At 39.6% G+C, this 26,427-nt stretch overlaps 1 protein-coding gene across 2 annotated transcripts in view; it reads right to left on the bottom strand.

The window, feature by feature from the left end:
* The window catches only part of sh3pxd2b (SH3 and PX domains 2B), a 56,188-nt gene extending 31,482 nt beyond the window's left edge, over positions 1 to 24,706 (bottom strand). For both annotated transcript variants that reach the window (XM_041800847.1, XM_041800848.1), the window contains exons 1-3: positions 24,358 to 24,706; positions 20,360 to 20,440; positions 7,510 to 7,585 (exon numbers count right to left, since the gene is read on the bottom strand). In XM_041800847.1, the coding sequence (XP_041656781.1) occupies positions 7,510 to 7,585; positions 20,360 to 20,440; positions 24,358 to 24,429 (229 nt within the window). In that variant the 5' untranslated portion in view covers positions 24,430 to 24,706. The remainder of the gene's footprint in view (positions 1 to 7,509; positions 7,586 to 20,359; positions 20,441 to 24,357) is intronic.
* Positions 24,707 to 26,427: the final 1,721 nt, after the last annotated feature.

Below are 26,427 nucleotides of genomic sequence, written 5' to 3'. Positions count from 1 at the left end.
TGTCTTATATCAGCTATGCCATGATGTTGATATTCATAAATGTAGGAATGTATGTACAGCTTCTCTTATATTTATTGAAACTAGATTTGGGATATCTATCTAAAGTCCACAGAGGATGGATCCTACTATCAATGTTAATTAGTAAGGTCAAAGTTTTAAAATATTTTAACATGTGGTACAATAAGCACAAAGTCCTCCAGAGAGCTGAAAGCATGGCTTAATTTTGCCCTTACTCTTGAGTGTTTTACCTATGTATTCAGAGTTTTATCAGATGATTTAAGGCAGGAAATATTGAGAGTGCTCAGAGACAGAACACATTTGTCACTACATCTGTTTGGAGGAGAAAAGTACACTTCATGGCCGAGACTATTAAAACAAAGATTAACTAGATGACGAATGAGAGCAGACATTCCAAATCTCTAAGGTGTTGGCAGCATCTTCCCAGAGCAGGCAAAAGGACACACTGTCTGGACAGCTCACAAAAACTATAGAGATTTGAAAGCCAGTCCTCTGGAGGCCCTTCAGTACTTGTCCTCCTCTTCCCCCCCTCCTCTCTCTCATTCTCTCGCCCCTCATCACTCCTCAGACAGAAAGCTTTCTTGACGGTTTTCCAAAGCTCTCAGAGGTCAGCAGAGAAGCACTGACTCAACACTGCCCACTCTGTATGCATGGCAGCTCATGGGTGCAGCTTTAGAAGAGGGCTTGTTTAGGGAGGGAGGGAGAAGGAAGGGAAGGAAAGCCGCTGCCCTGGAGTCTGGACTGACGCATGGCAGACTTTATGGCAAACCTCAGAGCCAGCATTTACTGGAGGTATCAAACAACTTTTTGTTTCCTGATGAGGGTGAGCAGTGTAGATGGAGAAAAGAGACAGAGACAGGGACACAGGAGGGGTTTTGTAGAAGTACCTCACACTGAGAAAGGGGCTCTCAGCACCCCTCTGTTAATCACTGGACTCACAAAACATTCTGTAAATTCCTCCTTTTTCTTCACCCTATTTTGGCAGTACGAGAGAATTTAAGTAGCTTAGACCATTACATAACACAAAAGCAGTAGACTCGATATCTGGATTCAATGAAAACTTAATTCTCGAGTTGCCCCAAACTAGACTGCACTGATAACTGGGTAACAAAAGACTGGGCCTCACATTTGGACACAAAGGAATTTAAATATTGAGTTGTAAAAGTCAAGACAAATCTGTTAAAAGAATCTGCCACAAGCAGGTTATCTTTTTGGATTTGATTTGAATATTTTATCCTCTGATTAATGCACTGAAAATGTTTAAATCCTTTGTCACCTTTGAAGTTATTGTTCAGAGATCTTAAAAACTTGCTGTTAACTGTCAGTGAGCCATACTTTTGACTTGACTCTGACCTATTCAGAACGACTTGAAGATTAACTTTGAACTAAATCAAAAAGTTAATTGTGCATGGCTGTAGACATTGCATAAATGCTTTCAGACACCCGTCTGTTTCAATATGACCTCTCAGGTTTTGTTGCAAAAAACAGAGACAACCTAAATATTAACAGGGTCTAACACCTCACTGTAGCTCCATTGGCAAGCTTCATAGTAGCTGCCTTCCATGTTTGTTGTCACTGAATGCAAATTATTCCCCTTCTTCTTTGTCCTGCCAGCACAGAAGTTGGAAAGTATTACTTAAGAGTGCTGTCAAAGCAGCATGCATGCATTCTGACCTGGAAAAATATCCAGCCTGTGTCTACACATACCAATGTGTCAATAAACTGCTATAAAGACAGCAGATTCCAGCAGATACTTTGCTGTTTAACTTGTTATTAAAATATCAGTCCTGGGGTGCAGATGGCCTAACAGGTAGGGCTGCCTGCGTACACGTAAGTGTAACGTAAGTTCTTTTCTCTGATTAAACCAACACTGGGCTTTTTTTTTTTTGGGGGGGGGGGGTCAGACATCAACACAAACACACCTTTCCCACTGTGAAGCATGATGATGGCAGCATTATGCTGTGGGGATGCTTCTCAGCAAATGGCCCTGGGTGGCTTGGAAAGGTAGAGGGTTAAATGAATGCAGCAAAATATAGGAATGGTTTAAAGACAACAAGGTGAATGTTTTGGAGTGGTTGAGTCAAAGCCCATACCTCAATCCAAGAGAGAATATGTGGCTGGATTTGAAAAGGCATATTCCCGCCCGATCCCAGTGCAACCTGACATTCCTCTTGCAGTTTTGCAAAGAGGAATGGAGTAAAATCGCAGTGTCCAGACGTGCAAGCCCGACTGAGACCTATCCAAATAGGCTCAGTGATAAAGTCCAATTATACTGTCCATGACTGAGTTATAAAATCTAAAAAGGGGTAAAACATCCAAGGGGCTGAATAATTTTATAGGCACTGTAGTTGTCGTGTGTAACAAAAGTAGTAAGCTTGAGTTATGGAAATCATGAGCTCTTCTTAACTTGGGCCTTGCTGTAAAAAAACTTGTTGACTAATTTAGATGTGTCTAATCACTTGAGATATGCAAATCTACCATAACCATTGTTCTAAGACCTTTAACTTGACTTGGGCTTGTCCTAAATTACTTGTCTCATAACACTACAACAATGTGTTTGAGCTTTTGAGGTAAACATACAGAATGAGCTGTGTGTCTGTGTATTGTAATTACTGTGTTTTTAACTTAAGTGCTGACTAAGGGCAGGCAAACCGCAAAAGACAAGCCTGTTCCTGGTACACCCACTCAAGCAGACAGGAGACAGGAGCAGTGATTGCTTTCCCCTGCAGACAAGAGATAAACGTGATATGAATAAAGCAGAAGCAACAAGGTCATGGTAACTGTTGAGTTATTTTTCTACTTTTCTGCCCTTCCCCCCGAGGACCAACTGGGGAAAGTGTTAGTCATTTCTAGGGAAACATATTTGGCCTGACCAACATACGGTGCCTCCTACTGTGGCAGGGAGCAGATCCACAGCATAAAAGAGAAGTTGGAACAAAAAATGAAGCAAACACTATCATCAACACAAAAGCTTTGCTAAATAACCACTTAATCTTAAAACTTAATCTTTAATCTTTACATTCAAAACAAAACTTTATGGAAAAGTATCATGTCTCTGGTTATGCTGTGACCCTGAAGAAACAGATAAATGTTTCAGCCTAAGTACTATGTCAAAGTCAAAAGGCTATGGGCTCTTTTTTAAAAGGTTGACCTGCTGACTCTGCCTTCAAAAGCATCTGTCAGGGCTCTAAGGTCAGTGGATCACACTATCAGTCTTAACTTTATCAATGCTTTAAAGGAGCTGAGCATCATGGGAGGTATTAAGACATCAAATGGAGTATAGACACTCTCTACATACCATAGACATACAGCTTGAATTGAAACATAAACACTTTGTCATACAGTTGATAGCCAAGTTTGGGGACTTTTAAAATTCATCTCAGACTTCGAAGAAAGACAGTAATATTATTTATAAATTTGGTGTGTCCACCAAGCAAAAAACAAAGCACAAATCCTCCACTATGCACACAAGCAGACAGTCACTTTGCTGATGTGGAGATACCAAAGGATTAAAAAAATACAGCTTGGGGCCTTGAACAAACCAAACCAAGAAGGGGAAACCACTTCCTTGCCCTGTAAGGCTGGCCTCAGCCCACAGTCCAGACTTTTGCAATGTAAGTGAAGGATTTTCTTGGCTGTCAGGAAAAATTCTTTTGTGAATCAGACACATGTTAGCTTGGAGTTTGGCTTTTAGGGAGCCGTATGACCTAATACAGGATCTGAGAATAGAACGAGTCTTTCTCTAAAACCTAAAATAGCCACTGTTGGTCAAATGTTTTTCCACAGTTCCATAGTGGCATTTCTAGAGTGGGTCAAGTAGGGTCCAAACAGTCTCTGACCGATGGTTTCTTAGCTGGTAGACAGGGGCAATTTAGTGGTAATTTTCTTTCCCAAAACAGCTCAGAGCTTAGCTGGAAGACAGAAAGAAAATATCTTCTATGGGAAGCAGGCAGATTTATAAGGGAGAAACATTGCATTTTTGGATCTAACAGTAAACAAAGAAAGAAAATATAGTTTAATGTAGGTGCAATTTGTAATAGTATCTATGAACAGCCGACTTTTCTCCTGCCTGGTTGCAACACAGAGTTTTTCTATCTCTCTTCCCCTCCTCCTATTTAGAGTTCACCAGAGAGTCTTAGTGTGTGTGTTTGTGTGTCTGTGTGTACTCTCTCAATGAGTTCCAGACCTTGAAGGCCATGAAAATATCCTATCCCCCCACTCGCCTGGATCCTGGTAGGAGAGATGAGGGTTGGGTCTTTGGGTGAGGCTTTCTTCCTAAATCTCATAAAGGACTTTAATCAGCAGGATCTTAATCTCAAACTATGTTAAAAGTTGCTTCAAGAAGTCCCAGAGTTCTTATCTAGAAAGTCTGACAGAGAAAAGACAAGAATACATCACTTTGTAGACAGACGGTACATGAGAAGATGATTTAGCCAGGTCAATTGTCTGTATGACCACAAGAAGGGGACTCTTCACAGTACCAGATTTTTAAACTTTTAATTGTTTTAGCTGAAGTTCTACGGTTCAACACCTGGGCAACAAAATTGCAATTCTAAAGTGACCAGTACAGGGTAGCATCTTGTTCAAGACAATGCAATGAAAGTAAACTCCAGCATACTGACTTATTTGCACAGATATCTTGTCCACATTTTGGTACAAAGTTAGACGACAGTCTCTCTTTTCTCACAGCCGTTTTTAGCAGGGCTGGATATCGTTTGGGATTTTCCCAATACCAGTACTAAATCGAAACAGGTACCTAAATGGGGCCTAAATCGATACTTTCAGGAGGAAAAAAAATAAAATAAAATAATGGTCAATTACACTAAAAAAACTTTTATAATTGCAAAGTCATTTGCAATTATAAAATCCACTTTGAACAAATTCATTTAATCAATCAATACAAACGTGCCCAACTCTGATAAACTATACTTTTCACTAACAACTCAACCTTCTTTGCTAAATTTTTCAAATGTGTAAGTCCTACTAGAACTTGCAAACGTTACTTGACAATCTGAACTACTTATTTGCTAATACTACTTTCTTCTATTTTATTTCAGTATTTTTAAGTAAATCTAAATCATAAAGTTAAATATTATGATATTACACAATTATCTGTTGTTTGGGTGCACACAAACTTCATTTCCCCACTGCACACATCAGGGCCCAGGCCCCCAACCAAAAAGTCTAGATTCACCCCTGCTCTGAAACTAATGAACGCACATTACGTGTATCAGGCCAACAATCGGCTGCAGGACAGAGAGGTCTATGATGTGACATAGAAGGCAACAACAGCAAAAACATAGAATGAATGGGACTAAACATTGGCCCAGGTTAAAGTCAGACAACTTTTTATTTCTCCTTCATCGATCTGATTCTCAGAGATGCTGCTGCTGCTTTGTGAGTCACTTGTCTGCTTTCATACAAATCAAAACGTTTCATACTGAGACCGACAAATACGAGAAACAAACTTTGAAAGCTCTAGAGGTAGCGCTTTAGGTTCCTGCATTGTTTGATCATTTATATTATACACTCCTGATCAAAACTTTAAGACCAGTTGAAAAAAAGAAATCCTAAATCTAATTCAGAACAGTTGGGGATGGATGGCAAGGGAAGTTTACAAAAATGGACATCAGTTCCAGACAGTGGATGCCCTTTGTGAAGCCATCTTCACCACTTGGAGCAACGTTCCCACTAGCCTCCTGTAAACACTTGCATCAAGCATGCCCAAACAAATTTTTTGAAGTGATCAACAAGAACGGTGGAGCTACCCATTACTGAGTCTTTTTTTGAAAATCTTATTTCTTATTTCTTTTGATCAGCTGATGAACAGCCTATTTCAGTTTAATTGTTGTTCTCAATAATAATTCAATACACTGCTTGCTCAGTTTCTTTTTGTCTGACTCCCATCTCTTCTTTTGGCATTTTGGCGCTCTACTTAGAAACTTCTTAAGATCCAACAATGCAAAATGAAATTTTTTTAACTGGTCTTAAAATTTTGATCAGGAGTGTATCTTTTCTGCTGAGATGAGCTCTCTCCAGTTAAGGCCATGGCTCACCGACCTCTCCCTCCCTCCCTCCCTCCCCTATAAACATAAACAAATAGGAATAGACCATCCAGATCATCAAAACAGAGGAATTTTTCCAAAACAGAGTCCAAATGTTCAGAACAATAAACGTGAATTAATATGAACACTGAAGAGGGCACATGAGTAACAGCCGTCTTAGTACCATAGTCTTAAGTAATTCAGAAAAATATCTTTCAAGATGCCAGTTGGGCACAGTATAGGAAAAATAATCAGTTGTGAAAGCATGATGCCATGACGGTCCAGCTGCAGTGTTTGCAACCCACGTGACAAAACAAAACGGTGGCTGATGCTAAGCTAGCAGCAGAAATAATCAAACATGTATTGAAATGGATAAAAACACATTGAACATCAAAGTTATTGGTGTGGATTTAATCTTTAATTGCCCCTGAAAGTCACCCAAGTTCCAAGCCTGCTAGCAACTTATTTAATAAGGGCTATGAAGGCATGGATAGCGTCATTAGAACAGCATAACGACAGGCTGAAAGATGGAAAAAGTAAGTCGTTACGACTTGTGGTTCAACAGTCATTTAACTTTTGTAACATGTCTCTTCTTGTCGCATACAGCAACACTGGTCTGGGAAGACGCACCAAAATAGACTGCTCTGAGAAAGGCTGTTTAGAGCGTGTTTATACAAGGTCAAAAACCTCCTCTGGTGCTTGACCCATATAATAATTTGACTGAAGAAGGCCACAGACATTTCATTTAAACCACACAGGACTGTGTTAAGAGGTGTAATGAGTGTGATATACCACCTTAAATTGTGGTGTCTCAAAGTATGAAAGGTATTGACAGATATCAAAAATCCTTTAAATATTGAAAATTCTGGCTATATGTTTGAGGACAACGGAGACAACTTAATGTTTGAAAAGTAAATAGAAAACACTTTCCAAGTTCACAAATACAGCATGGTTATGATCAACTATGGCAGCAGATAATTGCTCAAGTGGGTTCTTTTCAGTGAAATATGATCTGCATTTTCCTTGTTAATTGACTCAGTGAGTGGTTTCTGTCCACATTTTGACACATGGTGTGCAAATGTCTGATAGAGAAGTCAAAGAGAGCAGGCATGAAGTGAAGACAAAACAAAACGGTGAAGGGGGAGGAGGAAATGATTCAAGAGACAATCCACAAGTTCTCTGTTCCTCGTGTTGTAAAATGTATGAGTCAGAATAACAAACTTTGTAATTATATATTTAGGCAGACAGTTAAAATGGCCTTCAGTTCCTTTATTTGCTCAACATCCAAGATAGTTCAGAAGTTTTAACCAGTAAATGTTTTGAACTTTTCCATAATTTGAAAAAGGACAAAAATAATTCCTCTATTTATGCCACAGAGGCTGCATCATGTACCAAACCCTGTGTTTGTGTGTATGAAGGCCATGGGGCACACATGTTTAACTCTTACCTGGCAAGAAAGGAATGATCCTGCGCTTGGGGTCTTTCTGGCCTCCTTCCACCGGGAATTTATCCAACAATTCCATCTGAAACCACACAATTAATTAATACTTATTAGCACAGAAACTATTTCCACTCACACGTTTCTATAAACACAGAGACATGCACTTCAAATTATGCACAACAGGCTAGCTGAGGCTGGAGAGGAAGGCCTCACGTTTTTACAAATCAGCAGTTCCTACGAGGAATTTGGCCAATAAAGGAAGGCCTGCCAATGATTAGGAATGTCCTGAGCAGATGGTATGGTTTTGTCCCACTACTTCATCTGCTGTTGCAGCACAGGGGCTTTTAGAAACACAGCACCACTGACATAGTGGAACATGTCCACATCCATTATTTTAAAAGCCAGAGAGCAGTCAGCCCTTTTATCTGGAGGTTTTTTCTCTCTTTTTTTAGGATAGTGTTTCTACTTATCTTATATATCTTTTTGCTTGCTGTTAAATTAAACTGACCCATTCTTTGTGTTCAATCATTTTGACAATTAATTTCCCATCCTCCCCTGATTATCTAAGTAATAAAACTTTTCTCATTTTAATGTACGTATGTCCTCCATGGAGCGAGGGGCAACAAAATGACACCTGGCTGAAATTACCAATGAACTCCAAGTGCACCCACTTTTTCTCTAAAAGTGGATGTACACATTGTCTTAAAAAGGGGGTATTATGCCTTTTTTCAGGGCTTTACACATCTCTCTGATACCCACATAGTAGCTTCACATGGTTTACAGCTCAAAAATCTCCTCATGTTTCTCACATTGGCATCCTGAAAAACCCTTATTTTAACCTCCGTCTGAAACGCTTCGTTTTCGCTGCTGTCTCTTTAACACCCCCCCTCCACGGACCTGCTTTCCTCCGATTGCCCGATTGCCTGGAGGCTGGCCAAGGGCAGGGCTCAATATTTTGTGCCCGCCCCCTCCAATGTGGCGATGTTTACGTACCTGTAAACTTTAAATGAACTGGTCTGACTGAGTAAAATATGGCGAATTTTGATACTGTCCATACGTGTTAGACCCAGAGTCTGATCCTGATAGTTTGGAGAGAGAGGGGGAAGAAAACCAGCAGCAGCAAAGGATAGAGCAGGACGTATCTGTTTGGTAAGTGTTTAATTACTGTGTTACTAAATGGCTAAGAGGCCTTGTGGGGGTGGTCTGTTCCGCCTTGCTGGCAGCACGGACGAACCAGTCAGTAGATCCTATTGCGATGACCTCATCAGTTCACTCCATCAAAATCTCGTCTCGGGAAGATCTCGGAGAGATTCCCAATGAACCGTTTTCATCAGTTTACAGTCTAATTCCAAGATTACTGCCACATGTGTTTATCTTGCGGTTTGAAAATCTGCATACATGAAGTATGGACACCCAACATTGTGACTTTATGTTTTAAAAATTGGAAAAGTATAATACCCCCTCTTTAACTAGTGGACATGATGTGATGCAGAAGTTGGTGTATATGAAACCCTCACCATAAATACAGGATAAATGATGAAAATGTGCAGCTTACTTAAAAGCAAAGACAAAGGCCTGTTGAAGCATGTATTTACTGCAAAATATAAGGTCAGTCTACAAAGAAGCCTTTCTGTTCTAAAAAAACAATTTACTGTAATTTGGAAAGAGGATGTAGATACGTAGGTCACCCAGTGACTGGTTGAGATGAAGCAATGTTTCTGCTAATTTGATTGCTCTTTAAAGGCAAAGCAGTGGGTCAAGAAACAATGAGCATGTTTCTGTTAAACAAAGATACTATCATCAGCCTCAGTATTGAGTCTCTCCCCTCAGATGGATTTAGATGGTAAATGAAAACCTTCCCTTCTCACATCATACCACAAAACCTTGCACACATAATACTGATAAAACTCATTCTCAAAAATACAAAGACCCCCTGTCTTAATTTAATATTTATTCACTCAAAATTAAATTATCAAGTAATAATATATAGTTATTTTAATCAATTCATACTTTTTTTTCAATGATATGCATATATTAATCTCTTATACTGGCTCCTCTTAAATACAGTCATGGACGAAAGTATTGGCACCCCTTAATGCTTTTGGTATAAATGTTTATTTCATTTATGTGCATTGGAACAAAACAAAGAAGCAGAAGAAAAAAGCCAAAAATGACATAATTTTACACAAAACTCAAAAAATGGGCCAGACAAAATGATTGGCACCCTTTTAAAACTGTGGGTAAATCATTTTATTTCAAGCAGCGATGCTCATTTAAACTCACCTGTGGCAGAAACAGGTGCTGGCAATCTAGAAATCACACCTGAAGCCAGTTAGAATGTATAAAAGTTGACTCAACCTTTGTATTGTGTGCCTGTGTGTGTCACACCAAGCATGGAGAAGAGAAAGAAGAGCTGAGAATTGGTGGATAAACACCCTCAGTTAACTTCCACATAAATTCAGGCTGTACTGCAGACTCAGGGTGCAAAAGTGTCAGCTCGGACCATACGTCATCATCTGAATGAGATGAAGTGCTATGGCAGGAGACCGAGGAGAACCCCACTGCTGACAAAGAGACATAAAAAAGCCAAACTGGAGTTTGCAAAAATGTACCCGAGTAAGCCCCAGTCCTTCTGGGAGAACATTTTGTGGAGAGATGAGACTAAGGTAGAGCTTTTTGGAAAAGCATGTCATTCTACTGTTCATAAAAAAGAGAATGAGGCCTACAAAGAAAAGAACACAGTATCTACAGTCAAACATGGTGGAGGTTCAAAGCTGTTTTGGGGTTGTTTTGCTGCCTCTGGCACTGGGTGCCTTGACTGTGTGCGAGGAATCATGAAATCTGGAGACTGTCAAAAGATTTTGGGCCACAATGCAGGGTCTTGTGTCACAAAGCTGGGTCTGTGTCAGAAGTCAGAAACGGACAAATACATCTGCGTTGTAAGGTTACAGGAGAGCATCCCTGATTGTAAAACATCGCACCCAGAACCAGATGGGTTAAAGCAGCAGAAGACCACACCATGTGCCACTTCTTTCGAGAGGGGTTCCTCTTTTGCAGACTGTTACTCTGAGATGCTGCATCTATCAGGGTAATTGCATTGGTACCCTCAATGTACGTGGCTAATTAGACATTTGTGCCACTGAGTTAGGACTCATCTAACACAGTATGCAAAACAGATCATGTCTCTGTATATTAAGATACATAAGACACAATACTGAAGATCTCACTGAGTTTTTCTTTCTTTCTATCCATACTTTAGGAATAGTTATTCTGACATGTTCTTGGTCTAATTTTTATATTCCACTTATTCCATATTTGGCAATGGGAGACTTCATCTTTGTTGTCAACATCAATAACTATTAACTGAAAATATATAAACATACAACAGCCACATCTGATACATATACTCCTGACTCTAATTTTGAATGCATCAGCAGTGAAACCTGCACCATGTCCATTGCTGGTTTTGTAGAGTAATGCACTCATCTTCTTAGTAGATTACTTGTGAGACTAGTGTTTCTTTCATCCCTTCAAGCTTGTGAATGGGAAATCTATGATGTATTATTGATCTGGCATGGCTGTGAAATGTTAAATAGGCTTGAATTTCTTAAAACATGTTTATTTTACAGCTAGTTTTCTAAAAGTATAAATGGTGGTTAGGTAAGTAGTGACAAAGTTTCCTCTGAAGAGAAACAATAAGTTGAATTGAGCCAAATTAAACAGGGAGAGAAAAGGATAAGTGTAATGTGAGGTGAGGCGACTGAGAGGTTATGGGAAAAGCTGAAACTTGTGCCAAATCTTTCCCATTACTCTCCGTGGACTGCAAGGGTCTAACCTGGAGCCAAAGAGGTGTTGTTGTAATAAAACAATGCATGACATAAAAGTTTAACTGCTTTAAATCACTTGAATAGATAGACATTTTGTGTGGAGACAAAGATGCAATAACAACTTCAGCTTCTTTCACATCCAACCTGACTCAGACAGCCATAAGAAAAAACACTGGGCAACATTTGGACCTTCCTTTCTGTACTTAGCTTTAACTAAGTTATCCTCCAACCAGTCTTTTAAATATCTGTTTCTATTTGGCATAGCTTGATCTAACTGCACTTCAGTATAATTCCACATAAAAGGAATCTGATTTCAACCTCATCTTTTCACCATCTAATGTGCCACACAACTCGGTTAAGTAAGCATCCAGGAGAGTTACTAGAACTCTTCCAAGAGCATGTGGGTTGAAGAATGGTCAAAACTCTATTTCTGCAGAAATAAATTTATCTGTTCACTAGCTTCCAGGTGAGATCAGATATACAGTGCCAATAAAAAGTATTCAACCTCCTGGATGTTTGACCCTTTTATTTTATAAATCAATCATGGCCAATTCAATTTGGCATTTTTGCTTTAAAAAATATAATAAGGTCTTTAATGTTTAAGTGAAAATAGATTCCTACAAAACAATGCAGGTTGAATCATCATATGCAATGAGATTGAGGTCTGGGCTATGACTCAGCCAATCCAGAACATTCACCTTGTTGTCTTTAAACCATTTCTATGTAGCGTTACATGCTCCTGGTCATTGCCTAGCTTTAACATAAATCCTCTTCCTTGCCATATTTCTCTTGCTGACTGAATAAGATATCCTCCAAGACTTTCCTATATTTTGCCGCCCTAATTTTGCTCTCTACCTTTACAAGCCTTCCAGGGCCGGCTGCTGAGAAGTATCCCCCCAGCATGATGCTACCATCACTGTGCTTCACAATGAGGATGGTATGTTTGCTGTCCACCAAAGATAGTGTCTTCTCTGATGTCCGAAAACACCATTTTGGTCTCATCAGATGAAAGAACTTTCTTCCACTTGACTATGGAGTCTCCCACATGTCTGTTTGGTGAACTCTAGTCTGGATTTAATCTGAGTTTCCTTCAACAGTGGCTTTGTTTTTGCCACTCCCCCATAAACCTTTGGCTGGTGGAAAACCTGAACAGTTGTTGCAGAGTCTCTCCCATCTCATAGTCACAGGTGTCTTGGTGGCCTTTCTCGCTAGTCTCCGTCTTGCATGGTAGATGGCAGATATACACATGTGCCATATTCCTTTCTTTCTTGATGATGGATTTAACTGAACTCCAGGGTATGCCCAATGCCTCAGAAATGTTTTTGTATCATCCTCTGACTTATACTTTTCAATAACCTGTTCTCTGAGTTGCTTGGGGTGTTCTTTTGTCATCATGGTGTAATGGTAGCCAGGAATACTGATTAACCAGTGACTGGATCTTCCAGACACAGGTGTCTTGATACTAAAATCACTTGAGACACATTCACTCCTCTCAGGTGATCCCCATTTTACTAATTGTGAGACTACCTACAACAATTGGCTGAACCTCTGTTGAATTAGGTAAGCTACTTAAAAGGGGATGAGAATTTATGCAATCACTTATTTTACGCTACATGTTTTCAGTTAATTAACATTCTATTCTATTCTGTACACATTCTATTTTGCCGAATGTTTAAAATGTCTTTTAAATTTTTAGATACATTTGGATGAAAAACGCTCTATTGGCTCTGACTGCAGCTATAATTTCTCTGGTAAACAAAAGACAAAGAACAGACTGAGGGAAGAAAAGAGAGCCATGAACTCTGGTTGTTTACTAAGTAGGACCAGGGAAGAGGTGAGTCAGTTCACTTTGTCTTTATCTTGTTGTTTCTTAAGATACACTTAGAGGCAAAGAAGGAATTCAGAGAGGACAAAAAGAGCACTTCAAATCAGAACAGTCAGCGACTTCATCACTGACAAAAGAGCGACAGTAAGACAGAGAGAGAGACGAACGGAGAAGAGCCAATACCCCACACGCTGTAATTGTTCCCATCTGCCTGACTGTGAGCGCAGACACACCCAGTCTCTGTGTCTACTCTAAACCTTGTATCTTCTCTGTAATCAGAGCCACTCAAACAAGAAACGGCATCTGGAGAGAGTAAAGATGTGTCTTCAAAGTGCCAGTTACATCATGAGCCCAGCATCAAAGATTTATGCACTGCAGGGAAGATGACAAGTCAAACTTTGCATGACTTACCAATGCTGTTCTGACGTATGTAACTGTGAATTATCTCCTATTGGTTTAGCCTAATTCCTGGTACATGAAAATGACTGCTACATGAGAACTATATAGACTGTTAAATGAAATAAATATGTAATTATTCATGCACATTACACATCAATCAGATGGCAAATATAATTTCTCTGACACCTTTGATATCTGTTGTGTACACCATCAGACCTTTCACGAACAGAAGGAAGAAAAACAAACCTTTCCATTGTACATTTACCAGTTTGTCTATTTATTCAGTAATGCTCTTAAGGTTTAAACAAAGTTATTTCATTTACCAAATCCTTGCTGATTCAGAGACTAACGTAATCGTCCAAGGGGCTATAATTTGTCTCAGCCATTTCCGCTGTAACCACATTATCGGCCTTCAAATAAGGCCCAATAAAGATCTCTAGACTCTTGAAGAGAGCAAAGACGAGAGAACAATGGCTGCTCTCTTTGTAAAAAGCCTATCTTAGAGGATTTTCTTTTTCACTCAGTCCACAAAACCTTCACATCTGAGATCATCTTAACCCTTTGCTGACAATCACACTCTGGATAGCAGAACTGTTAGTCAGCTGGGGAAATTCTGGGAACAAAGACGTTAATAGGCTGTGGTTCAAAAAGTAAGTTTAACATACTGTACTGCATCATTAAAGAGCTTTATCATTTACTGTATAAAATTAAAATACAGTACAGATAAACACTGATTGACCCTTTGTAAGGATATGAAGAGCAACAACATAAAATGTAATGCTTTAGACTGCTAATGAGTGTTTACCTGTCCTAAAAGGGATGGTAGTTCATTATGAGCTAGTTTAAGCTCCAACACAGAGGCGTGGATGGCTGGGTGGGTGGATGATTGGTGAAGGACATCAAATGATCGTCAACAGCCTTTTTGTGCCCTTTTTAATTCTAACAAAGTTTTGTTTTTTGAAAACTCACAGATCAAAACCAGCTGACTGTTGGCTTTCTGAGCAGTTCATCATCACTACTCTTTGAGCCTTTCATCTCGTCTCTCCACTATCCTTTTGATGTTAGCAGTAGTGTTTTGCTAATCCAATAATAAGGCCGTTACATGAGTTCTGGCCAATCATTGTACTCTGTGCCATTGCTCATGCTGATAAAGCTTTGGCTAAATTGTTTATTTTCCTTTATTTTTTTGATCATGCAATTTTACTTTTGCTGAACTAAGTACATTTTGTACGTCATAATAAATGTATAGTGGTTCCAAATATTGTTTTTTGGTCTCACGAACTACTAAAAATCAGTGTCGGCTCTGAATGACCAATATCAGTCAACCCCTACTCTGTGTTTCTGCTGAGTCCCAGTGTCGAGTCGGCTCATATTCTGTCACTGAAAAAGCAGATGGTAGGTTACATGATAGCAGTAAAAACATTGTAGTTTCATTATTCTATAGTCAGGTAAGTGGACTGGATTTCACTGAAAGTGCTCTGAAAATAGCACGGGGTGGGCAGACAAACATGATCATAATGTGACCCGGTTCAAGAGAGGGGGTCCAAATAAGTAATTTCAAAAAGTGTGTGGGACTTGTCTCACCCCTATTCGATGGATCTGATGCCCATGCTTATAGGGCCCTGTGATTTCCGCGTTAACTGAATCGCGGACAGAATCGCGGAATTGGCCAATAAAAATGGAATCAACTATTTAACGTGGAAATCGCAGAAATTGAATGAATTTGACTGAAATGCTGTGTTTTCTTAGAAAGAGGAATGTATATCTGGGAAATACATTCCAGGGGAACACAAAACATGGCACGTGTGCCTCACTTCACAAACATTTACCTCGCCCCCTCATAAATATCTACCTCTGTGACTTGTAGTTTAAACTATCTGTGGTATCACTTTTGCACTATAACACAATGGATGACAGTGCATATAGCATCATTATAAAAGTAGGAAGATAGTATTAAACATTGTCTAAAAACAATGTTAGCTTTGAAATGGGCACAGGCACAAGGCTGTTGATTATTTTTTTGATGTCCTTTACTAACGATCCATCCATCTATACTACAACTATTAATAACAATAATAAGAAAAGAAGATGGAGAATATAGTGACATAAATTTTAGATCATATCATCCTGCTTTACTACTTAAATTAAAACCGTGCATGTGATGGGAATAGCAAGTGGGTTTCTTATGCCATTAAGTCTCCCAAGCAGCCAATCAGAGCAAGCCATTTCTGACAATTTATTCATTTGAATCATCATTTTTTCTTTCACACAGCCATCATCTAGTTCACTATAACAAATACTGTTTAAGGGCACAGATGGCCTAGTTATTAGGTTGCGCCCCCTATATGCAGGTGACACAGCTTCAAGTCCAACCTGTGGCTCCTTTCCAGCATGTCTCCCCACTCATCCCTATTTTTATCCAGTCCTTCACACTCAATAATGGCATAAAAAGTTCGAAAACAAATCTCTTAAAAACAAATGCTTTTAAAAGAGCCACAGTTAGGCGTAGCTCCCTTCCACCATGTCTTAAATGAAGACAAAATTTGGGTACTTGGATGTGGAACAGACTGAAATGCCCGGGATACATTTGGTATATTTTTAGTTAAAAAAAACAGCACAACAGAGCTGTGCTGTTTAAACCAAAACTAATACTTCCCATTATCCCCCAAAAATATAAATATAAAATGATGCGTCTTGATTACTGCAGGTGATAAATATGTGACAGCTGTGCAACTCTGAATAAGCAAAAAACGTCTCTTTGATTTCCAAAGTTAAAGTGTATCCTATATCCAACGCAGCTGGGAATGCTGGAAAACTGAGCTTGTGAAGCTCAACTGACATGTGTGCAGCACGGAAACTTTGCTTGGTGACATGGAAATAAAATTTCAAAGCCACAGGGATGACCCCATGGCAAAAAAACCCTCATGCCTGAAAAAAAACAGATCAGCCTATTTTAGTCCACAAGGGGAACAATCCCAAAGCTCAAGTTTGGATTATGAATGCTCAATCCATTCTTTCAATATTAAAGAACTCAAGAAAACATTCATGCATGAATGCAGTTAATCATTTCTTCTTGCCATAGTCCTCACTACAAGGCAGACAGGACTCTAAACTTACTATTGCTTCTGAGTAAACTGTGGTGAAGGTGTTGCAGGAAAAAGGTGGGTGTGAAATAGCTAAAATATATGGGATGAGAAGACATCTGACCCATAATCCGTTGTCCTTAAAAGGAGAATGCTGTTTTTTAAAATGTAAGGTATGAACAGAAAAAAAGTTTAAACAGAAAAGTTTGAGCTATAATGCCAGCCTTGTTGCACATAATGAAATAACACATGCATATGCACATGTGCTTCCCTTCACATAACAGTGAGGTATATAATACAGAAATGGCTAACACAGAAACACCTGTGTGGATGGACACTAAAATGGAATTCTTACTCTAAGTGATACTACACTACAAAGTGAGTACATTTCAACAAAAAGTCAATTTTAAGGAAAATAAAAATCAAGTGAATGGCGTTAGTTAATGCAGGCCAAGGAGTCAAGCGCTGCCATTTAATTGAGATCAGCCGATCTCTCGCAAGCCCTTTTCAGCTGACAGCCAGCTGACTGGCTAATCACACTCGCTATGCTTTGCTGCCCCCTCTGCAAGCCGCTTTTTTGCAACCCTCCTTCACCCCAGCTCCTCCTTTATACTGCTTTTGACTTAATCAATATCATTGTCATCATTGATGCCTGCTCTGCTCTGGGGTTTTTTGCTGCTTCCCTTCCTGCCTCAGGCGTCCTTGCCCACATAGGAAAGGCAGTAACGTGTGCTGTTCCTGCTTGATGCTTTCCATGTAGGCTTTTGGAAGGGCAGGGGGTCTGAGAACAGCCACACCACCAATTATAGATAACAGCAATTAAGTACTAATTAATAACTGCTAATAGAGGAAAATATTTATAACAGCAAATCATGTATGTTTCTTGTAGAAGTGTTCCTGACTGAAATGTTTCATGCAGATGTGGCCTATGGAGAAATAAGTACACATACTGTGTTTAATTTCTCATTGTAACAAGAACCATGGTCTGTTAAATACAACTAGGTGAAGATTTGGAAAATTGAATAGAAAAACCTTTAATTCAGTGCCATCTCTACATAAAATATGTACAACTATTTGACTTGTTCCTGGTTGATGATCAAGCAGGTCTACAATGCAGAAGTCATATTTAAATCAGACTGATTGGGTAATAACGTGTGTGGTAAAATAAAGCAAGTAGCACATGTAGCCATGCCTCATCTGGCATCTGCTGCCTAGCACAGTTATGTTAACAGGATGTGGTGAATAAGACTTCCTGTCTGAGACTTTGAACAGACCAGTGATGCTTCATGTCCATTTTTTTCTGTTGACGCTTCTTTGCTCATTGACACCCCTTCTGATTCACAAGACAAACCAACAGTATCAAATCATGGATGAGAGATGACCCAAGTATAGGGAAAGGAAGCATGATATAAAACAAAGGGCTAGGGTGACAGGAAATTAAGAAATAGTAATCGCAGAAGCAGCATGACTCAGCTCTACATCATTATCCTGGCAGGGCACCTGGGATGATGCTTGATGATGTCACTTCTCTTCCTTTCCCTATTCATAGTCTGCATTATAATGAGTAAACAAACGATAAATCAACTTTTCTAAAAGATACAAAGGAAAACTTAAAATCAATTCAAGAAGAATGCTGGTACACTTATGAGTAATCCCTTTATCACTGTTCAGCTGATGAGATTTTCAGCATTCCAGTTTTTTTTTGGAAGAGATACTACAGCCTCAAGGTAGCTTATGTCAATGCCAATGCTAGCAGGAGATAAGAAACTGGCCTGTAGTCTCTCCAGCTAGGTTATCTATATCTCTCTCACCAATAAGAGCCCACCCACAGGCTGTCAACAAGGCAGGAGCAGCTGAATGGCAACATGGAATGCCCCTGCTGAAAATATCTCATATAAGCTTGTATGAGTCACTGCCATCGATCTGATAATGTAGGTGTTCAGTGATGTAAGTAGTAATTTGTTTCAATAACATGCAGGAAGTATGGATGAATTAAGCCTAGCAATGATTTTGTGGCAAATCTTTAGTGGGAATTAACAACATTTTGTGCCTTCAATATCTATGGAAAGTCAGAAGAGAACATCAAGAATGATAAAGTTACAGGACCTGCCTTTTACAGTATAAAAGTGTCATGTTTTTTCCATCCTTTGTAACAGAATTTTTAATCAGGTGTTACCTGCTACAAGGCAATCCGGTTGAAGAACAGCTAAATATTTAAGGAATTTGGCAAAATAATTGTTAATCTCACTGACCTTTTTACATAACAATTAAAAGCAAAACCTGCACAGATTAACTGCACTAGCCTACTTAATAACCCTTAAATAAAGAGCATAAAACAGGCCTCACTCAATATGATCTTTGTTCATCACTCGACAAAAATCCATGTGAATAGCTCTGCTTTCATTTTGGCATGACCATCAAAAACAGAGAGATGCTATAGTTTTAAAAAGCTATCAAGAATCTGACATGGGCCAGTTTACAAGTTACACTGTTGGCATGTTTGCAGGTTTTAGTCAAGCTAATGAAATTAGTGAGGTAATAGTTTACTCTGGTTTCCTCTGGTTAACATAATATTTGCAGCCTTAAACAAACCTCCCGAGAGCATTGTAATCCTTTGTTTCACTGCTCATGCTTTGAACATCCTAATCAATTAAAAGGAATTTAATCCAATTAGGGTTGACAGTACACTTTGCCCAAATCGACTGTGTGCTCATTAAAAGCATTTGCCTTTCTGGGTTTCCTGAAGTCCATGATCCCTGAGCTCAAACGTGGCCAGGGCTCTTTATTCATTACCTTCGAAAGAGGAAAGGAAACTAGGATACTAATGAGATTCCCTCCTTGTGCAACACACACTGCCAGCATGACGCTTGAGAATGATTCAGACATTTCTGTGGTCATCAGTGTGGTTGTTGCATTCATCACTGTCCTCTATTAACCTCACTGGGACATTTCCCCGACTCCTCTCGCTCAGTATAATTACCAGTGTCATAAGGGTGGAGCAGAGGAGAGGATTGGCTACAAGCACTAAGTCTGTAGGGGGGCAGAGATGTGGGGAGGCAGTTTCTGATCTATGCTGGTCCTCAGTGTTGGGGAAAAGCACTTCTTGTCTACTTAAAGATGCAAATTCTCACACCACTACAGGCTAAAAAGACTGTAGGTGTATTCTCAAAAAAAAAAACATCTTCTAAAAACAAAACACCCTTGAAGCCAGAGTAACGGTGAGTCTTGAACTCGAACGACGGGACAACAACTTGTAGTTTACAATTTTAATAAAAGAAAGTTGTACATAAGAGTCAGGTCGCACGGTCAAAAACTGTGACGCTTCTATGCTGAGCTGGCTTCATCTGTCCGCCCACACCAGCTTACGCTGCATATCAAACTAAGTAGGTCACATGACCAGTCTGGAGCAGTTCTAAATAAAACGTTTTATCACACATTGTCTGTGTCTCATTATCCTTTTGAACTAATGAATTCTAAATATATGTAAATAAGAAATAACCATGAAAGTCCCTTTTTAACTAAATTATTATCCATGAAATATATCCAATATGAAATATATTGAACTGTACATAAACTGTAAATATGTCAACATGTAAATAATCTTACATATGAACTATCGATAAGGCAGGTCTTATATGAATAAGCCAATTCTCATTTGGCCCCTACAAAGACTGTTAGTAAGACATAGTAACACATGTGCACACACTAGCATGCTAACTTACCTGCAGGTCAAAGAACTTGCTGTAACGCCTGTAAATGATTTCTGTACTGCCATCACTCCAGGACACTTTGATGATATAAACCTAGAAAAAATAAGACAGAAATAGCTGTGACATTTATACAAGCAAACAAATCAACTTCCTCTATTAAAAACCCTGAAGCATTACTCCTGGCTCACTGAGGCAGTAATCTGCCGTGCCATGAGTCCTTGAGAAAAGACAGACACTGTTGTTAGAAACCACCAGGCAGCAGACAATACCGCCACACACTCCCATTAATGCAACAGAAATATCAGATTGGTTCATATTCCAACAAAAGCAGACATCAAACATTGCTAAGCAAGTTCAGTGATATGCAAATAGTTACAAAACAGTTTAAGCCAATACCAATTTTGATACCGATATTGAAGTGTGTTTCAGACCTAAGGAATTATGATGAACAAAGAAAAAGAGTTCAGCTGATGAACAGTGCCAATAGAAAGTATTAACCCCCTTGAATGTTCAAGCCATAGTTCTCTTGCAGACAGAATAGGATTGTCCTCCAGGATTTTCTCATATTTTACTGCACTTATTTTACCCTCTACATTTTCAAGCCTCCCAGGGCTGCCTCTCGGCTGCCAAGAAGCATCCCTACAACATGATGCTGCCACCACTGCGCTTCACAGTGGGGATGGTGTGTTTGTGGTGATAAGCAGTGTTTGGTGCTGTCTTGCATACCTTTTGGCGAAATCTAGCTGAGATTTAATGTAAGTTATTTTCAACAGGTCACATAATTCATTTTAGAGCAACTTTCAAACAGTCAGGTCATGTTTGTAATAGTTAAAGCAGCATTTATTATGGCAGCATAACATGTTTGCTATCAGGCTTCATAGTGACATATAGTGACTTCATCACTCCTCACAGATTTATTTTACATGTAGATGTTTTGAGGAGTGATGAAATAACATCTTAAATCCCCTGTCTGAGCCCACAGGTGGATACTGGGGTGGGAGGTGGGTTGAAAGCAAGAGCGCAGCATAGATACAGTGGAGGGCTGGCCATTGCAGAGCAGTGGAGGAGACCCGAAATCTTTCCGCTTAAATAAACCAGGGGATGTTTGTCATGTGAATTGATTATGACGAATGTAGAGTGTGAAACCAGCATGCTAGAGTGTGACTGAATGAACTAGCTTGCATGCATTGCTCCATATCTACTGATACTGATGTCACACCAGTATTACTGTCTATCCCTAATATTAATCTGCAGGGAAACTGTTGCAAACAATGCTAGCACTGACTTAAGTATGCAATGTTTTAAAATGGGACACTGTAAATTCTTTATTTGGTTTCAAAAACAGCGAAACATTACAAAGTATCCAACTGAAATCATCAGGTCAATTCTTTGCAGACCAGAGGAACTGGACACTGCTCTTTACCTTCTTTACACAAGCAGAAGATGAGCGGAGAGGCAGGGAGGTGATTGGAAACTCCCCGGTGGCTTGCTGTGTCTGGCTGAACGCTGCTGGCCCCACTCCCAGACCTTTTCTGGCCTCCCTTTTACTTTCAAGGCACTGGAGTCAGATACAGTCATACATGGGCCAACTACAGGAGCTATACTAGCCAAAAGGGAGGCTGTCATCATTAAAAACAGTATTTATTCCTAATTCTGAGCGTGCGTTAATGCAACCTAGTGTCATAAAATAACATAAGGAGGAGCGGTCATTTTTGGTCAGCTGTGATTTGGGGCCTTTAAACCAATAACACTTTGTAATTATACCAAGCCAAAGCGAGCTGTTTCAAAAGGTAACTTTGAATGTATTCTTCATCAGTAAAACTGAAACTTAAGAGATGCACTGATTGTGAAAATACCCATGTCTAACTTAATTTAGCTGATGCAAACTACCAATTTTTTCATCCCCTTTATTGGTGAAAGACTCCTAGTATGCTAATGTTTTCCCCAAGTTTAACCACAAAAACAGATAAGACTTTATCTAACTGGTCACTTCTTCTGCCCTGAAAAAAATCTCTTATTTGATATACCAGAAGTAAGCATAAAGTTGATCGGACACAACAAATAATCATCGGTAACGGCTATCTGTTCTTTCAACGTCATTTGTCCAATGGCAGATGTTTGAAATAAGACCGATACAGGCCAATACCATGGTTAAACCCATGCATGCCAACTAAAATTCAAAACTGACAGGGGTGCGGATGGTTTAGTGGTTAGGTCCCACCCCATGTAAGCAGGCAGCCCGGGCTCAAGTCCACCCTGTGGCTTTTCACTATGTCATTCCCCACTCTCTTATCCTTGTTCCCGGCTCTATCCACTGTCTGATCTCTACAATGAAGGAAAAAAAAAAACTAAAAAATAAATCTTAAAAAAAGAAAAAATTCAAACTGACAAACATAGGAGTTTAATCCCTATCTTTAAGGGTTTCGGGAGATTTAAGGTGCCTAGCCTTCATCTATAGAGGCCGCGTACAGGCCCAAAACAACACATGCTATAGCAAAGAGACAGATGGAGGAGACACAGGACCTCCAGAACTCTGTGTCCTTGACCGTTAACACTCACAGCAGAGTAAGGTCTGTTAGTCCCTTAACCCCAGGCATCATTTTCACACATAGGAGGGTGTAGCCAACATACCCATACGCGGGCACACAGAGGCACACACCATGTACATGGAAGTAACACAAACACCTGCTGAGGCCTTGGCATTTGCTCCCACCGTTGGCTCTCTGGCTCAAATGATGTCATATGTGTGACTTTCAACTGACTATGAGCACTTCTGCAGAGGAATTCACCCACAACTACTGTCCCACAACCTAACTTCCAGACGAGAACTGTGAATGCTCCATTGTATGTTACACAGCCTAGATAAAGCATGCAACGGGTCTTTGTCTTTCTGGAATTCTGTCTCCCTCACGATGTGCAATTAAAAAAAATCCACTCTAGTACTCGATTCCTTCGCCATGTATGAGACTGAAAAGGTTTCCATTCCCTGTGTGGCTACAGAAAGATATTGTTAATGAGATAATCACATCCTTATCACCTAACATCTGTTACAGATATCAGGATGTCATCAGTTTAAGTCTCCTACACTGACTTTACACTGTAGGAAAAGAGATCAGACTGTGCATACATGGTATAATAGTCAGAATGGAACCCTAACGTTTTCAGTATCTATAAATTTTATGAAACATTGTGCAAATAAACCACAGCCATAAATCTCTATATTCCACATGGTCTTTTGTTCCCCATGTGTTAACTGTTATGACCTCACCTTTATTTCCTGGATGCCCATAGGCGTGTTTTGAGTAAATTTGGAAGCCAGAGGTTTGACAAAGCTGTGGTGCTCAAACTGAACTCTGTCTTTATGGGTGTTAGTTTCTATATTCCACGATGGCAAAACTTTTTTTCAGCAATTTTCAACAATGATGGCAGCACACGTTGAAGAAGGTACTGAAAAAACAAACAAACTGTAGTATTACTAGTACAAAGCTGATATTCACATACATACATGTGATATTAAATTGCTGATAGCTATTTAGAGGTCTCCGGGACAAGGAGGGGTCACAGACCACATGAGACAGCCATATGAGAACAACACGAACATCAGTTCTCCTGAGGAGTAAAAGTGAAGAGTTTCGAGTTAAATCCCTCATCAAAACATTGAGCTCAGCTGATACCCCCTGTTACTTGCTTGCTATAGTAAAATTAACTTCTACTTGGACAGACTAGGGAGGAGTAAAAGCGGGCAATGTAACTCCATAAGGCAAACTAAAGTTTTAATTAGTATTTCCAAATACACTGATTTTGTGTTGTTTCAAAGCTTGAAAGGTATGACCAGTGTTAAGAATCATAAGTCTAACTGTCTTTTAGGCTAGCTTTCCATACTGTAATTTGACACTCTCTTTGTTATTACTTTAGCCGACAGGAAAGAGGGACGAACTGCAGCATAAACGTCGATCTGTTGCTCGCCCTGAGCAGCATAGCTGCCGTTGTAAACATTAAATGAGACTTACGTAGTGTTTGTTAGGATTCCTCCTCTTCTGGACATCTTGCACTGTTACTTCTTGAACGGTACGCCGCGGCATGATCTCCTCTTATTGACGTCCTCCGCTGAAAAGAAAAGCAGAAATCCCGGTTGGGTTCAACGAGCGACCAAACCCGGCTGAGAAAGTTTACACGGCGACGCTCCTTTTGTCATCCGCGCCGCTCGGATACGTGAACGCCTGAATGCAAAAAAAAATGCTAGTTTTCCGTGAGGCTGTCTACGTCAAATTTCCTGTCCAACATTCAGCCGCTCTGAAGGCAGAAGTTGTTAGTCTGTCGGTCTTCGTTCCCCCTATTTCCCAGTCCCGTCCCGCTGACTGCTCCAACCAAACTCCCAGCCTATCCCAGCTCGCCCACTCCCATTACAGCGGCTGGGACGTTTTCATTATGCTCCATGGACCAACCCTCCAGCGTCACAGCTAACCACACAGGCTGCAGGATCCCTTACCACTGCTTCAAACTAAAGGGTGTACGGTATAAACCTTACTGAACATTTGACCTATATTTATCAAACACTAGCGGTGTCAGTCATCAGAAAAAAACTCAAACGTGGACTGAAGAAATTAATTAATGGACAGTAACGAGTGTTTACAGGCGAAGCAGTCAAACTGCAAAGCAGACATTTAACTACAGTCTACTCCCTTTTTATTGGGAGTAGACTGTAGACTGTAGAAAGTATCCTACTTTCTCTTTGATGGCTGCTATAGCCCATACACCACTGAAAGGCAGAACTGTATCTGGACCTAACCAATAATGCCCAGCAAAGGCCCTTTCATTTAAACTTTAACTAGCAATAGTTTTTTATCATTAGAAAAAAAAAACAACTAGTTTCCCATAATTTTAATAAACCTGTTGAGACTTTTCCCAAAACATTCTGTTGTACTTGTAACCACAAAGCTCAACAACTCATTGTTAGCTTAGCACTAACCTATAGTAGCTTATTTGTTTAAAACTAGTTTTACCACTTCTTAGCTAGTGTAAATGTTACATGACATTGCTAGCTTATTTCAAACCTTTAAGCAAATCAATAGGCCTCTTCCATCAACTTATTTTGTTTTAATAAAAAAAAAATCAACTTTTTGCCATTCCATGAAACCACGAATAGCCACTTCCTAATTTTTTAATCCATTCTTCACAAAACTGCTCAAGCTCTGCCTGGATGCATAGGGATCTGGCGTGGACAACCCTTTTCAAGTCCAGCCACAGATTCTCCCTTGGATTCAGGTCTTGGCTTTGACTCTGCCACTCCAGAGCATTTGCCTGTTGTCTTAAAACATATCTGTGTAGCTTTCTTGGTAGGATTTGGGTCATTCATTGTCTTGCTGGAAAATAAATCTCTTAAGCTGCAGTTCTCACGCTGACTGAATAAAACTGTCCTTCCTCCAGCTAGCCATCTTCACAAAAATTAGCATTGGCTAGTGTGGAAATAGCCTTACACTTTTCAGTTGTCTGCTTAAAGCAGAGAAACTCAGTCCAGATGTTAAATGGCCTCTATTGTCCAAAGCACAAACACTGTTTAATTAATCATCTAATTAAGGGCTGATAACATTATTCTGGAAAACTTGTGTGAATGCAGCGTTTGCCTACTTGTAGTAGAAGACTTCTGTTATACTGTATAGAGATAAAACAATTAAATAAAGTATTTTCAAACAAAGTCCACCACAGATTTTCTGATAACTTTTAGGTAGACCTTAAAAAGTTTAGGACCTTTGGTATTAACTGTCCCTAACAAAGACGAAAGTGAGGAACAGCTGAGCTTAAATCATAAGCACCCTTGATGTCCTTGTATTCCTGTGTAAATGTCTTTGTCATGAGGTGGTCAGAGTTGTGTTGCGTTAACAAGAAATGTTGTCATTTTTAGGTACAAGTATTTTGCTGTCTCTTTCGGCCATCACATAAGCTGGAAAATATAATAGCAAGAGCTTTTCTTTAATTTAACCATTGATTAATATTGAACTATAACTAAAAATAAAGTGGATTGATGACAGAAAAAAACCTGAGGTTTGTTGTGCTATTTTGTTGAATTTGGCTCCATCTCC

The sequence above is a fragment of the Cheilinus undulatus genome, linkage group 12 (genome assembly GCF_018320785.1).
Source record: "Cheilinus undulatus linkage group 12, ASM1832078v1, whole genome shotgun sequence".
NCBI classification, from domain to species: Eukaryota; Metazoa; Chordata; class Actinopteri; order Labriformes; family Labridae; genus Cheilinus; species Cheilinus undulatus.
This window is presented reverse-complemented; position numbering and strand designations above follow the sequence as displayed.